At 35.1% G+C, this 16,637-nt stretch overlaps 1 protein-coding gene across 1 annotated transcript in view; it reads right to left on the bottom strand.

The window, feature by feature from the left end:
• Positions 1–16,637, bottom strand: part of LOC107712833 (adenylate cyclase type 1-like) — a 79,678-nt gene that overhangs the window by 4,848 nt on the left and 58,193 nt on the right. The window contains exons 13-18 of the mRNA XM_016518197.1: positions 8,376–8,465; positions 7,940–8,193; positions 7,525–7,651; positions 3,605–3,820; positions 3,383–3,481; positions 1,343–1,457 (exon numbers count right to left, since the gene is read on the bottom strand). Coding sequence (XP_016373683.1) covers positions 1,343–1,457; positions 3,383–3,481; positions 3,605–3,820; positions 7,525–7,651; positions 7,940–8,193; positions 8,376–8,465 — 901 coding nt within the window. The remainder of the gene's footprint in view (positions 1–1,342; positions 1,458–3,382; positions 3,482–3,604; positions 3,821–7,524; positions 7,652–7,939; positions 8,194–8,375; positions 8,466–16,637) is intronic.

Genomic DNA, 16,637 nt, shown 5'->3' with positions numbered 1-16,637 from the left:
AGTCGTGGATCATCCAGACACACAGCCACAGTATTAAGATTCAAGGGTATGTAAACTTTTGAATGGGGTAATTTTTATAAATTCAGTTATTATTTTTCACATCTGTTATGTGAAATAGCATATTCAGGACAGTACTAAATAAAAAATAACATGCAATTTTCATGAGCTCTCTTATTTTGTTAAAATTATTAACATATTTGCATATTCTGCAAAGGGTATGTAAACTTAGGGTATGAGCACAACTGTATATATATATATATATATATATCGCACACATATACTGTATATATACACACACACATGCACACACACACTACTAACAAATACAGTAATATTGTGAAATATTTTTACAATTGAAAACAATAATTTCAATTTATATTTGTAAATGTAATTTATTCCTGTAATGGTAAAGCTGATATTTCAGCATCATTACATCAGTGTCGCATGATCCTTCAGAAATTATTCTATGATGATTGGCTGGTAAAGATTCAATTCATATTAGTATCAATGTTGAAAGAGTTCAACATTTTTTTAATATATTTTTTTAAACTGCTCAATATTTTTGTGGAAACCGTGATTTAATTCACTAAAAACAGGTAGTGTGGCATTGAAAGAGACCTGTAGTTGTTAATAAAAGAAAGAAATACTATTATAAATTGAAGAATTTCATTTTTCATTACCATGTAGCCTTGGTTACACAAGCAGAAAAATGTGTTTCAGAGGTGGAGAAACCTATTACATTTTGTCATTAGTATATTGAAAAATTCCTTCTCATAACTGCAATTTTAAATTTTGCAAATGCAACTTGTCAAGTGGCTTAAAAATGTAATTACAGATTGCTCATTTGGGACCGTTTTACAGGATTGTTCCAGTTCTGCATTCTGTCTGCCCTCCTCATTAAATAATGATTTGTAGCAGGTATGTTTTTCTGAGCAGCTCCCTGTGCTAAACCTTCACTTTCTGCTGTCTGTCTGCTTAAGAAAAAATAAAATCTACTCAGCGACTAGAGGCCATCAGAGCTGAAGGGATGGATATTGTGTTAGCAGCATACCACTAATGCTTTAATAGTGAGATGTTTAAATTCATGACATTTTGTTAAGAAGTGTGTATGTAGTGTAGCTTGTTTGTGCATGTGTGTAACTGTGTTTTTGTTATATGTAATCTGTTCCTTACAAAACATGTTACACTCAGGACATCCTACTGGATGCGGGATGTCCGGCACAATGTCCACACTTACTGACGTATTTCCTCCACTTATACAGAAGCACACACACTCATTTACACACACTAACTCACACAAACACACACACGGTTGACACCTCGCTTTAACAAGGTCACTAACCAACTCGAAGCACAAAGTCATTGTAGGACTGGTAGTTGATCGCATCCAGTACATCAAACATCTCGATGGCGAAATCAGCCACTGTGCACAGGTGCTCAGAAATGGACTTCTTTACCTATTCAGAGAGAAAACAGAAAGACATTATTCATATACTACCACCTCTACACTTGTTCTGAGATGACGATAATAAACAGAGTAATTGTTGGATGATTTTATGATCAGAATATGGGAGTATTTCTGCCCAAAAAAAAACAAACAACAACAAAAAAAAGCTGTTATTAACTTAATCATTTGAAGTTTTTGTGAAACACAAAAGAAGATATTTTGAAGAATGTTCATGCTGCTCTTTTTTCCCTTCAAACAACGCATCATAGTGACCAGGAGCTGTCAAGCTCCAAAACAGACAAACAATTCTTCCAAGTTTTCTGACGTCATATGATAGCTTTGTGTCGAAACGGACTGATACAGTTACTCTCTCAAAATCTTGACCTATGCCATAAATGACGTCAATCTGGTTATCATGTGTCTGAATATGAGGAAGTTCAAATATGATTTCAGGTTCACTTGCTTTTGGTGCATGGATAATGGAAGCTTGAACATTCTGGACATTTTTTTTTTTGTGTTCAATGGAGGAATTTTACAGGTTTAGAGTGACATGAGGGTGAATACATTATGAGAGATCATAATTTCATATTACTAATACATTCATAATTTTCATATCACTAATCTGAGGTTTAAAGGGAAAGGTCATCTAAAAACTGTCATAATTTGCTTACCCTCATGTTGTTCCAAACCTGTATGACTGTTTTTTTCTGTGGAACTTAAAAAACGATATTTTGAGATATGTCTCTTTTTTTTGTCCATACAATGTAAATTGGCTCCGAAATGGTTTGTTTCCCAACATTCTTCAATGTTCCACAGAAGAAAGAAATGCATACAGATTCAGAACAACATGAGGGTGAGTAAATGATGACAGAATTTTCATTTTCATGTTAACTGTCCCTTTAATTAAGCCGTGGGCTGTGTTTATGTTAGCTTTATGGTTAGGAGAAAATATCATTAGCTCGGTATAAAAATAACTGATGTCAATGGAAAGTCTCCACTATGACAGAAAAACAAACATGCACGTGCGTTTGCATTTGATATTAGTTATAGTTTTACTTTCAAAGCAGTGGGAGGTTTGAGTGGTGCCATGACATGATTTTCGTCTTTCAAGGCCAAATCCAAATACACCCAAACTGAGATTAGTTTAAAAAACACACACACACAGGGCTCAGACTAATTTGATTAATTTGTACTGTTTACTTTAAAAATATCTAAACATCCTTAAAATAAATTCATTTGAAAAACACAGTTGCATAACAATATAAAATAAAATGTTATCTTTTTATGTGTAAACCTCACTAAATTTGGTTACATTTATACATATAACATACAAAAAAATCAAACTTAATTGAAGTGTTTTTTTTTCAGCAACATTGCATTAAATTGATAAAAAGTTACAGTTAAGTCATTTATAATCTTACAAAAAAAAATCTATTTCATTTCATTCATTTCTCTTTCTATTCATCAAAGAATCCTGAAAAAGATAGATCACAGTTTCCACAAAAATATGAAGCAGTACAACTGTTTTCAACACTGATAATAATAAAAATGTTTCTTGAGCAGCAAATCAGGATATTAGAATGATTTCTGCAGGATCATGTGACACTGAATGACTGCAGAAAATTCAGCTTTGCATCACAGGAATTTGAATTAGTTATTTTAAATTTTAATAATATTTCACAATATTACTGATTTTTTTTACTGTTTTTTTTTTTTATCAAATAAATGCTACTCTGGTAGACATAAAAAATATATAAAAAATCTTACAGACCCCAAACTTTAGAACAGTGCATTCTCTAAAAACAAGTCTTTTTGCTTCTCAAATAACATATCTTGTGTTAAAGTTGTTTAGATCATTTTACTGGAAAACAAGGCAAAAATTCTGATTGAGAAAATGATTTTTGCTGTGTTTGCCCACATACACACTCTGTGTACCTTGGATCCCTCAGTGGGGACGAGTCCGACCGCAGCCATGTAAGTACTGCCAATAGTTTTGATCTTCTCAATGTCTCTGTAGCATTCCTTATCCATCAGCTACAGACAGAGAAAGAGAGAGATGATGTGATGGAGAAATAAATGAAGATGAGTGGGATTAAGGTAACTCGCACACTGAGCCAAAGCATACATATCTCAGGCTGGGAGACAAGAAATTCTCACCGCATCAAAGTCAGCGATGATCTCGTTTAGCAGCCGGAGGCATTCCACACCCATGTTGTTTCCATCCAGCTCAATGTAGAAGTCATTAAAGTTGGGGATGGAAGCGAACAGGACGCCCACCTGAGAGTAAGACTGATAATACAGGTCCTGGAACAGTGAAAGAGCAGGAAAGCAAAGAGCCATGAGACCCTCAGGGGACGATACCACTGATCCAGGCTGAGCTGGAATATAACAGCAGTTAGAGAAGTTAAGTCTACGGTAATTAGTCACGACACACGACACGCATGAATTGGACAAGTTGATTTCGGTCAAAGCAAAACTTGCTTTCGATATTAAAAGGTAAGAGTGCATTAGATTGACCCTTCCATCTCAAATCAAAGATTTCACAGTGGTTTATGCACATAAAAAAGGGGGTTTTCTTGCTCTTCTGAAATAGAAGAATTTGATTTACTATGTAGACATATCGGCCACGTACACACTGCAAAGTTTTGGGAGTGACAACCGCATTTAAATACAGAAGTGACTCTCTTTAATTATCATTCTACATTATATGTATGGAGTATAGGATTCACTCCCAAAATTATGATTTTGGACATAACCATAGCAACAATTTGGTGTCTTATGGCTGTAAACAAGAAACATGGCGCATACTAGACATTTAGACATACTAATTTGTCAATAAAAAAGCAATAATCTGTCTTTTTAAGTGTCACATAAATGCTTTCGTCTGGCTGAAATCATATACAGATGTTAGTCATTTTACACAAACATTCAAAGGTTTGGGGTCGGTAGGATTTTTGAAAAAAGTAAAAATGTAATCAAAAATATGGTAAAAACAATAATATTGTGAAATATCATTACAATTTAAAATGTAAAACTTATTTTAAAAATGCAAATTAAATAAAATTTAAAACTGTTTTCTATTTTAATATAATTGAAAAAAAAAACTGAATTTTCATCAGCCATTTCTCTAGATTTTTTTTAGTGTCACATGGCCCTTCAGAAATCATCATTCTTATTATCATTCTAATCATTCTTATTATCAATGTTGAACATTGTGCTGTTTGTGCCTCATATTTTTTATTTATTTATCTTTACTTAAAAATGCATTTTAAAGGGTTATTAGAGGGTATAATGCCTTATAATTATTCATAATGTGCGTTGTAATACATTATATCTTGTCATAAATAATTATAACTTTTAAAAAATTAAATGCATAGTGTAACAATAAATTTATAAGTGTTAGAATGTATTAACTGTGGTTACAATTATTCATGAAATTGTATAATGCATTATAAAGTGCATTACAACAAGGTATAATTAATGCATTAAAACTACTTTTATAATGCATTATACATAAAGGCTTTAAGTAAAGTGTTATCTTTTTTCTGGAAACTGTAATACATTTTTCAGGACTCTTTGATAAAAAGAAAGTTTAAAGGCATTTATTTGAAAAAATATATATTTTGTAAAATTATAAATGTCTTTACTGCCACTTCTGACCAATTTAAAGCATCCTTGCTGATTAAAAGTATAAATTAATTTAATAAAAAAAATAAAAACAAATACTGATCCCAAACTTTTGAATGGTAGAAGAGTCAGAGTGACCAATTTAAAGCATCCTTGCTGATTAAAAGTATAAATTAATTTAATAAAAAAATTAAAACAAATACTGATCCCAAACTTTTGAATGGTAGAAGAGTCAGAGAGGGGGGGAAATTGGTCATGTAAAACTAAATTAAAATGTTTTGGTGCAAGAAAATATGACTAACATCATAAGTGGACGTGACAAAACAGTTGTACACTTTTTCCAAGCTATCATTATAGTAAAAAGAAGATTCATCAAGAAAACATTCCAGTGATGTTTGCATCTTGTGTGTACTTTTGCGTATGTGTCCAAGATTTTCACTTCCTTATGCCACTGTTTACAATATAATTCCATGCTCAGGAGAGGATGCTTGCTTCAGAGCTGCTGCAACAGATTTGTGTCTGATTGCATCAATTCCTGTGAAGGATCTTGGACAGGAAAAGAGGCGAGCAGCATGTGTTGAGCATGCAGCAAACATAATAAAAAATAAAAAAACATAACGGGAGTGTAATCACACATTCATTGTGTTCATGAGGCCTCACAATGAAGCCTGGCAGTGAGATCACAAAGCCAGATGGAGCATTTACACTACCCACAATCACAATCTTATCTCATTTGCATGATCAAAACACAAGCTATCATCAAAGCATCTGCACTGACCTCTCAGCTGGATCGTAACAACATTGCCATGAAGTGGTGACTTTGGGAACTACAACATCTGACAAACCACAACAATCCCCACTTCACTTCATCTGAATATGCTATTTTGCTTAGAAATGTGTCACATTATTAGAAGTTAATTGGGATCTCATGTTGTCTTTAAAGCAGCACTATGTACCTTTTGGCGCTCTAGCGGTTAATAAACAGAACTGCACACATCCCGCGGAAGAACATTCCAACCGGAGATACTTCTCTTAAAGGGGTCATGGGGACTTTTTATAAAATAAATTAATCTTTTATTCAGCGTGGTAAAGTCAGCACATTAAATTCACAGTATGTTACAAAAGATTTCTATATCAGACAAATGCTTTTCTTTTGAACTTCCCAAGAATCTTGGAAGAATTGTACCACAGTTTCCACAAAAATATTCATCAGCAGAACTGTTTTCAACATTGCTAATAATAAGAAATGTCTCTTGAACACCAAATCAACATATTCGAATGATTTCTGAAGGACCATGTGACATTTTACGTTACCTATTCAAATAGAATAGGTTACCTATTTACGTTACCTATTCAAATTTAATTTATTTCATTAAAATGAAATAAATATTCAATTTAAATAAATTTAAATTGAATTAAATTTACATTTAAAAGTATATAATATGTATTATATTATTATATTGTATATATAATATTATTTTACAATACTGTTGCAACTATTTTTGAATAAATAAATTCAGCCTTGGTGAGCAGAAGAGACTTAAATAAAAAACATTAAAAATTTTACTGATCCCCAACTTTTGTGTGTGTGTGTGTGTGTGTGTGTTATTTTTATGTATTTCTTTTACATTATTATTTATTACTATTATTTCTGGTCAAAATCATTTCAGTCAAATTATTCCCCCACTTGCCATTTGTCATACTTATATACAGGCACAGACTAAATCTGTTTTTTTGCACGTTCATATAACTGAATTTGGGAAACAATTATTTTCCCAAAAGTACTTAAAAGTTTGCAAAGAACTATGTTTTGCTTATATACAGTAGATTCTGTGTGAGCTCATTCATACTGTTTGACCTAAGTAAAAAATAAATATACTAAAATGTATTTGGAATACATTTATTTTATGCTAGGTATACAACAGATACATTTACATATTTATGTACTTAAATAATACCCTGCAATTGTACTTTTAGTATACTAAACAGATACTGTATACTTAAAGTCTGCTAATTTGGAACAACTTAAGTTTGTACTAAATGCACTTTAATTGTGCTGAAGTCCAACTAAAGATATGCTGAAGATTATTTGATTGTGTACATTGGGTACACTTTAAATATCTTGCATTTAAAGACTGATATTATTCAAAAAATCCTACAATCCTCATCAATAGTGACATTAAAACACATTTTAGACTTAATATTAAGTAATGTGCATTGTGCACAAATAGTACTCCAAATAAATATTAATTAATTATATAATTATTTTATCATTTTTATGTCAGTAAATCTCAAACAAAATGTCAGGAAAAATGTTAACAGATTTGAACTATACTTGGTATGAAATAAATGTATTTTAAATATATTAATTTTTACTAAGTGATGCATTTACACACACACACACACACACACACAAACCCTAATGTTTGCATATAAACAGGTGCACTCACCTGGGTGGCCCAGAGGTAGTCCAGTCTGAGTTTGAGATCCAGCTGTCTGCAGTGAAGCACCAAAGCTCCAGAAAACAGCAGCATTGCCAGAACAGGGTCATAGCTGTGTGTGTGAAAGAATCCACCTCTGCACACACAAACACAATGACACCCATCAGATTATCAGATAAAACAGGGATTCAGCCTTTTGACCGAAAACATTTACTTTTAAATTTGCTCCTGAGTTATTAAATTAACATTTCAATAATTTAACAACACATTTACATGTTCTCAGTTCTCTGGTGTCAGGTAATGGTGACATTACTTGCAGGTAAACAAAATATTTCTCACAAATCCCAGTTTGGGTAACCCTGAGATAATTAAACAAATATGAACTACAAACACTCCTATAACCTTTGTGTTTAGCTCAACTCACCCTATGGCCTTCCGATAGCTGCTAGTCTCCATGACGACAGTGTGGAGGATGTTGAGAAGGAGAAGCAGGAGGATCTTGGGTAGTGATGACACACGGAGGTACAGAGCCACAGATAGCGATGCCATCACACATGATAAAAATACGTACGGAGTGTATTTGCACACCCTGGAGCCCACGCTGGTCCCGTTGGCGGTGACAATTGGCACCATGGAAACATTGGAATTCCCCTCCAGTGACCACGGTACACATTCCACCTGTGTAGGTACAGTAACACAAACACATTCAACATCAGAAAGAAACTAATAGAGGAACACATATTTGGGAAGTTAAATAATGGAATTATATATATTACATATGTTTTTATCAGTGTATATTCTATAAGCAACACCCTCAGTCATACAGTTGTCACTCTCTTCTACTGTACACACACACTCACCACACACCCCTGGGTCACGGAGTACATCAGCAGCACCAGAAACCCACACAGAACCGTTCTGATCTGCAGGGTCAGACAGTCAGGAGAGCACTGAGAACACAAAGATAGGAAAGAGCAGTCAGAAAACCTGCAGAACAAAAGCACACAAACAACTAGAGTTTGACATTTCCTGAAGAAAATTACTTCCATGATGCTAGAGCACTGTGGATGGCTGCTAGGTGGAGCTATGCTGTTCTGTATGGTTGTTAAGGTGCTATGTGGCTGACAGGTGGTGCTACGATGTCCTGTGTGGTTGTTAGGTGTAGCTATAATGCTCTGGATGGTTGTTAAGGTGCTATGTGGCTGCTAGGTTTTTTTATTTTTTTTTTTATTCTGCATATGAACAATAACATAACAGGCCAACATCATTTAAATTGTACAACTTCACAGACTGAGAAATAATATAACAAATTTTAATACATAATGTCACAAAAAATAATAATAATAGTAATCAAATAAAATAAATAATTCAAATACAACAGCACTGTAGGGGATTAATTCAAATAGGCTAATACATTTTTGAAATAAAGTCATATTGATTAAACAAAACAAGTAATTTCCTGGCTTTATATGTTCTCATAATTTTTAAGGCATCAGTATATAAGGTTAGCTCTTTTGTAAATATATTAAATTGGGGTGCAGTTTTCAAAACTTTACATTTGTGAATAAAAAATTTAACTATAAGAAATAGACAATTTATAACAAAGTCTGCATTTTTGTCCTCCAAATGTACACCGAATTTTACCATATCCCAACTGATAGATGGAAAAGAAGGTACTTTATGTTTTATCCAATTAAGCACCTCATTCCAAAATGGATTAACCAAATTGCATTGAAAAAAATAAATGTTCAACAGTTTCAATATCATTATTACAAATCTGACAAGTATTTGACTCCACATTAAATCTTAATCTTAGAAATTCTTTGGCTGGGTAAATATCATACATCATTTTAAAATGTATTTCTTTATATTTGGGTGGAAGGGGAAATAGAAGATATTTGCTTCTAAATTCCTTTACTAATTTCCTACTAAGATGTCGAAAAATGTAATCTCTTCGTATACGACCAGGATAGCTTTTCTGCAAAAGACAATTTCTTATAATCTTATTTGTACACTTCTTATCAACAAAACTTATTTTGTCTAAATTAAGATCAACTATTCTGGGAATAAGCGTAGAATATTTAACATAATAACCATTGGTAAAGGAATACTTTTGATGACTTTTATATAATCTTTCTTCTCACAATTAAAGTTGAATTTGGTACTGAAATCATTATAATTCCAAAAACAGCCATTTGTATCCATCATGTGCAGCACTGACCAAATACCTTTTTGCCACCACGCCTCCACAAACAAAGATTTTCTCTGAAACAATATACAACGGTCATTCCATAAGGATACATTATGTGGACTGAAATTGTGTTTGAATAACATCTTCCAATACAAGAGGACTTGTTTATGAAAAACAGATCGTTTCAGTGGAATTTTAGAAAGCTCAAAGTCGCATTGTAAAAAAAAACTTTATACCTCCACATTTTTTAAAGAGACTGGATGGAATTGCAAACCAAAAATAAAAGATTGGAGCCATTTAAGTTTAAGAACCCCATTCATGATATCAAAATCAATTGCCTTTAGCCCACCTTCCTCATATTCCTTTATTATATCATTTTTCTGATTGTAGTGATATTTCTTTCTCCAGATGAAATCAAAATTCAATTTATTAATAGCTTTTATCTTTCTGGTAGATATCGGCAATGAAGACCCTGGGTAAATTAACCTTGAAAGACTCTCTATTTTTATTAATAATATTCTCCCGAATATTGTGATGTCCCTCTGTAACCAAAAGTTCAGAGGGACATCACAATATTATATGGATCTACATTTTTCAATATTTCTGTCAATATTTAACAATTCTATTCTATCTTCATCTTTTGAAATTATAATTCCTGCATATTTTTTTTATTGAAATATTATATAATGAGGACAAGGGGCAGTCATGAATAGCCATCAGTTCACATTTTGATGCATTTAACTGTAATCCTGATGCTTTTGCAAAACATCTTACAGAGTGAAGTGCTAGGGGGATCTGCATTTGTTTTTTTTTTAAAAAGGTTGTATCATCAGCAAGTTGACTGATAATAATTTTGTGATCCATAAAGTTAATACCAGCAATATTCTCGTTCTTTAAGAGAATGGCTAACAATTCTGCAACCATAATAAACAACAGAGGTGCCCTACCACAGCCTTGTCTTATACCTCTGTTCACCTGAAATCTTGGGCATGTTCCTTTGGGAAGAGCAACTGAACTATTTATGTCATTACACGGCATTTCGATGATATTAATACATTTTGGTCCAAAACCAAAATGATAAAGAGCCTGGAAAAGAAAAGGTTGTTCGACCATATCAAAAGCTTTAAAAAAGTCCAGAAATAAAATAAATCCATCGTCTTCAATTAAATGATTGTATACTAAGATGTCAAGCACCAAACGAATATTGTTATGTATTGATCTCCCCCTAAGGAACCCAGATTGACTCTCACTAATTATTTGTGGAAGTCCTACTTTTAGTCTAGCAGCTATCGCCCCAGTAAATATTTTGTAATCAGTATTGAGAAGTGTAATAGGCCGTAGATTATCTAAAATTCTTTTATCCTTACCAGGTTTTGGAATTAAAATAATAAGACCCTGCCTCATCGTAGGCAATAAGTCATTATACATAATACAATCTTGTAGTGCTTCTAAAAGTAAATGTTTTAAGTCTTCCCAAAAGAATTTATAGAAGTCTGATGTCATTTGCCCGATTTCATTCTTTTTAAGGCTAGATCTAATTCTTGGACCGTCAAGTCCGAATCACATAATTCTTTGAATGAATTCTCGATTTTAGGAATATGACTCTTCACTTTCTTTATCATTAGTATTATCATTGGAATGAGATGATGTATATAAATTTGAATAAAATTGAAACACCTCATTTACAATAGTATCATTATCATAACATTCTTTCTGGTTTATTAATAAACTGCCTACAACATTTCTCTCTTGACGTCTTTTTTCAAGATTACAAAAGTATGAACTATTTTTCTCCCCCTCTTCCATCCATTTTGCTCTTGACCTCACATATGCACCCTTTGCCTTTCTTATATAAAGTTCATCCAATAAAGAAGGTAAATTAATACGTTTATCCTTATCCTCATTTGTTAAAACAGATTTACAACAGCACTTATTGATCTCCTGAATTAGCTGAATTTCCTTAATTAACCGCATAAGTTATTGAGTATTCTTTATATTTAAAAAAATTCCCATTTACTGCACCTATGCATACATTTCTTACCAATATCAGTTATAATCTTCTTTATATATATATTCCATAGTCTTCCTGATTCAATAATTCAGCATTACATTTTCAATAACCTTTAGTTCTATGAGAGTCTTCCTTTGGTTTTAAATTTAAATCAATTAAACAATGATCAGTTAATGGAGCACTAGAGATGGTGCACTTACATCCATAATTAGAAACAGCCTCAGTGCCAAGCCAGTAATCAATTCTTGATCTGGCATTTGCATTGGGTTTAATCCAAGAAAACTGTCTAATGTCCGGATTGTGTAGTCTCCAAATATCAATCAAGGCATTATACAATGAGAGGCATTATATTTAGAGGGATGTCTGTCTAACCACTCATCTGATTAAGTTCCGTATCAGTTACAAAATATTATTACTTGCCTATAAGGCCCTTAATGGGTTAGCTCCTGCGTACCTAACTAGTCTTCTACCACGCTACAATCCATCACGCTCCCTAAGGTCAATTGAATCATCTGGAGTCAAATTGAAATCTCCACCAATTAAAATAAAATCTTTGGGGTAAGTAGACTTCAAATCCTTTATGATATTAGTAATTGAAAAAAGCAACTCTTTATTCTGGATGCGACTATTATATCCATACACGTTTATCAAAATGAAAAATAATTTATCTAAACTGAGAACCATTGCTAGCCAATGAACATCGCCTTCCGCTTTGTTAAAGATGATTTTACCAGGACATTTCTGAAAACAAACAGCGACCCCAGCAGATCGGTTCGAGCCATGACTAAAAAACATCATCACCCCACTCATTACGCCAGAAAGGAACATCCGAAGCTTCCAAATGTGTTTCTTGAATAAAAAAAAGATCGGATTTTTGGCTTTTGCAAAAAAGGAAAATTCCTTTTCTCTTAACAGAGTCTTTCATACCCCTACAGTTTAAAGACGCAAATGAAACTTCAGATAATAACGAAAACATGGAAACTGTTCACTAATACTGAACTTTGAACTTTCCAAAAACTTTATCACAAGACAAAAGTTCAAACGAAATAAGTAATGCAGAGTCCCGCATTATTTGTCCTCCATCTCATCTTTCAGATGAAAATCTCTGTTCAAACACCCGTTAGTTCTCTGAAATACGTCTCCCATTTATGTATCCATAAGGGCCCCGAAATCCAGCCGACTTTCCTTCTTTCCTGGCTTGCTCAATTTTCGGCCACATCGCTCGTCTTGCCAGTCTATCTTCTCTTGTTAGATCTTCCGCGAATCTGATTCCAGCATTCTTGCACACCGCTGAGTCCTTCGTTCTTTTCCACACCTCATACCTCACTCCTCTACGAGTAAAGAGAATGATTACTTCTCTGAATCCGTTCACCTCTTTTCTTCCCACCCGATGCACAACATCCACCCATGTTGGAAGCGAATTCAGGGGTAATTTTAACAAGAAGTTGGAGCAAATCTTCCCTGATGTTTTCATTAGACTTTTCCTTCATTCCTTTGATGCGAAGCGACCATCTTCTCTTATATCTCTCCTGGTCTAAGACACGGCTTCTCAAATCACCATTTTCTTTAGTGAGCATGCTCACTTGCTTTTCCATCATGTTCACTTTTTCTCTACATTCTTTCAACTCTTCGGCATGAATCTGCACAGCCTTTGCTACGCTGGTGATCATGGCACTGTGCTGTTTTAGTTGCGCACTAATGTCTTCGTGCTGCTCGTCAACTTTGACCCCAAGTGCTTTGATCGCTTCAAGGATAGCAGTATTAGATACATCGGCGGATGGGTCGATTCCATCATTTATGAATTAATTCGGGACTCATTAATGGAGCAGATAAAAGTCGACTGCTCAGTCCGCCATCTTGCCTCCCTCCATGTGGCTGCTAGGTGTTGCTAGGTTGCTCTGAGTGGTTGTTAAGGTGTTGCTATGTGCCTACTATGTGGTGCTAGGATGTTCTGGATGGTTGTTAGGTGGTAGGCCACCTATCTCTCAAATGGACCATTGACACTCTATCTACAATCTCAATTAGGAGTGTCAATGGTCCATTTGAGAGATAGGTGGCGGTAATGCACTTATAAGTCTGCGATCCACCGTAAAGCAAGAAGAAGAAGAAGAAGAAGACGCGTCACGCGCCGGCTGGCTCAGGACGCGCTCAGGACAGTTCAGACATTACAGTGCATCAGAGGTAAAAAACTATATAAATACTGTTCAGTTTCTTGCACAGACCGATCGTTTCGTGTCTTTACACATCAATGTATCGTAATGTATGAGTTAAAAATCTTCATTTGTGTTCTACTGAAGAAACAAAGTCACCTACATCTTGGATGCCCTGGGGGTAAGCAGATAAACATAATTTTTTCATTTTTGGGTGAACTATCCCTTTAAGGTGCTATGTGGCTGCTAAGTGGTGCTAGGTTGCTCTGGGTGGTTGTTAGGGTGTTGATATGTGGCTACTATGTGGTGCTAGGATGTTCTGGATGGTTGTTAGGTGGTGCTAGGTCGCTCTGGGTAGTTGTTAAGGTGTTCCTATGTGGCTGCTAGGTGGGGCTAGGGTGTTCTGGGTGGTTGTTAAGGTGTTGATGTGTGGCTACTATGTGGTGCTAGGATGATCTGGATGGTTGTTAGGTGGTGCTAGGTCACTCTGGATGGTTGTTAAAGTGCTATGTGGCTGCCAGGTGGTGCCGCGGTGTTCTGGATGGTTGTAAGGTGGTGCTAGATTGCTCTGAGTGGTTGTTAAGGTGCTATGTAGCTGCTAGGTGGTGCCACGGTGTTCTGGATGATTGTTAGGTGCTGCTAGGTTGCATTGGGTGATTGTTCGGTGATGGCAGGGCATTCTGGGTGGTTGCTAGATGGTGCCAGGAAGTTATGGATGGTTGCTAGATGTTGTCATGTGGTTGCTTAGATGTTCTGTTTGGATGTTACTATAGGTGATGGCACGCCAAACTGGGTGCTTTCTAAGGTGTTGTTATGATGGTTGTTAGGTGGTGCGAGGGTGCTCTTCGTGGTTGTTAGGTTAATGCTCTGTGTTTACCGCAAAGTTTCTACCGTTTTGTTCTGGATTGTTGCTAGGCGGTGTTATGGTGCTCTTGGTGGTTGTTGGGTTAATGCTCTGCATTGCTAGGGTACTCTGGCTGATTCTAAGGGTGTTGCTATGTGGTTGCTTCAATGTTGCTAGAGTGTTGTGAATGGTTCCTAGGTGATGCCAAGGTGCTCTAGATGGTTGTTGGTGTGTTTCTTTGTAATTGCTAAAATGTTGCACCGGTGATCTGAATAGTTGCTAAGGTACTCTCAGGAGTTTTAGGGTGTTTCTATGTGGTTGCTTTGATGTTTCCAGGATACATCATGTATTGTGGATGGTTCCAATGTGGCGCTAAGGAGCTCTGGGCGGTTGTTGGAGTGTTTCTATGTGATTGCTACAGTGTTGCTAGGCTGATCTGAATGGTTGCTAAGGTACTCTGGGTGGTTGTAAGGGTGTTGCTATGTGGTTGCTTTGATGTTGCTAGGATGTTCTGAATGGTTCCGAGGTGGTGCTAAGGAGCTCTGGGTGGTCGTTGGGGTGTTTCTATGTGATTGCTACAATGTTGCCAGGGTGATCTGGACAGTTGCTAGGGTGTTTATAGGGTGTTCTGGATGGTTGCTAGGGAAATCTAGGTGGTAGTTAGGGTGTTGCTATATGGTTGCTTTGATGTTGCTAAGATGTTTTGAATGGTTGTGGTACTAAGGATCTCTGGGTGGTCGTTGGGGTGTTTCTATGTGATTGCTACAATGTTGCCAGGGTGAGCTAGATAGTTGCTAGGGTATTTATAGGGTGTTCTGGATGGTTGCTAGGAAACTCGGTGTGGTTGTTAGGGTGTTGCTATATGGTTGCTCTGATGTTGCTAGGATGTTTTAAATGGTTCTGAGGTGGTACTAAGGAGCTCTGGGCGGTTGTTAGGGTGTTTCTGTGTGATTGCTACAATTTTGCTAGGGTAATCTGGACGGTTGCTAAGTTACTCTGGGTGGTTGCTTTGATGTTGCTAGGATGTTCTGTATGTTTCCAAGGTGGTGCCATGGTGCTCTTTTTGTAATATATTCTGGATTATTGCTTGGTGGTGCTAGAGTGCCCAGGTAGGATACTAGGGTGTTGCTATGTGGTTGCTGTTGTATTCTGGGTGTTTGCTTACTGGTCCAAGTTATTATTATTATTTTTATTTTTTTAGGTGTCATTCATGTCCACATATGCTTTTACATTGTACTTATATTTTTTTTAAAAATGCCTGAATGTAATTAATTTCTGTAACTACATTTATAATTACACTGCTGACCCATCCCTTATACCTACCCATACCACCAAACCTGTCCCTAACCTTACCGTATCCCACCTCAATAGCAGCAAAAGTGTTTTTCAATACAATATAAACACAATAAGTACATTGTACATATTTTTGATGTAAGTACATAGTAGTTAAAGGGTTAGTTCACCCAAAAATGAAAATTAGCCTGTGTTTTACTCACCTTCGAGGCATGCTAGGTGTATATGACTTTCTTCTTTCAGATGAATCCAATCGGAGTTATGGGTCAATATCAGGATAGAGTGAGTGCCTTTCAACCCTTACAATACTCAAAATTTTGGGTTTTAATTTCCCATTCGCTTTATGTCATATCATAAATAGTAGACACTCAAGTACTATAGAAACATATTAGCTGAGCTCCCACACATTTTTTTGGATAATTATGGGCCTTCATTCAAAGCATAAACCATTAGATATGTCCACCCTGTCATGGACATATACAGTATATTACTGTTAAATAAATGTTCATTGCAAAATTAAGATGTAAATTATATTTTCTGAAAGGTATGACGTCCCTTTCCTAAACAGGGTTGTTAAAAAATAATATAATAATAATAAATAATATAATTACATCCTCAATCACTTTGATATAC

Source organism: Sinocyclocheilus rhinocerous, unplaced genomic scaffold (assembly GCF_001515625.1).
Source record: "Sinocyclocheilus rhinocerous isolate Xijiao unplaced genomic scaffold, SAMN03320098_v1.1 scaffold478, whole genome shotgun sequence".
Taxonomy (NCBI): Eukaryota; Metazoa; Chordata; class Actinopteri; order Cypriniformes; family Cyprinidae; genus Sinocyclocheilus; species Sinocyclocheilus rhinocerous.
This window is presented reverse-complemented; position numbering and strand designations above follow the sequence as displayed.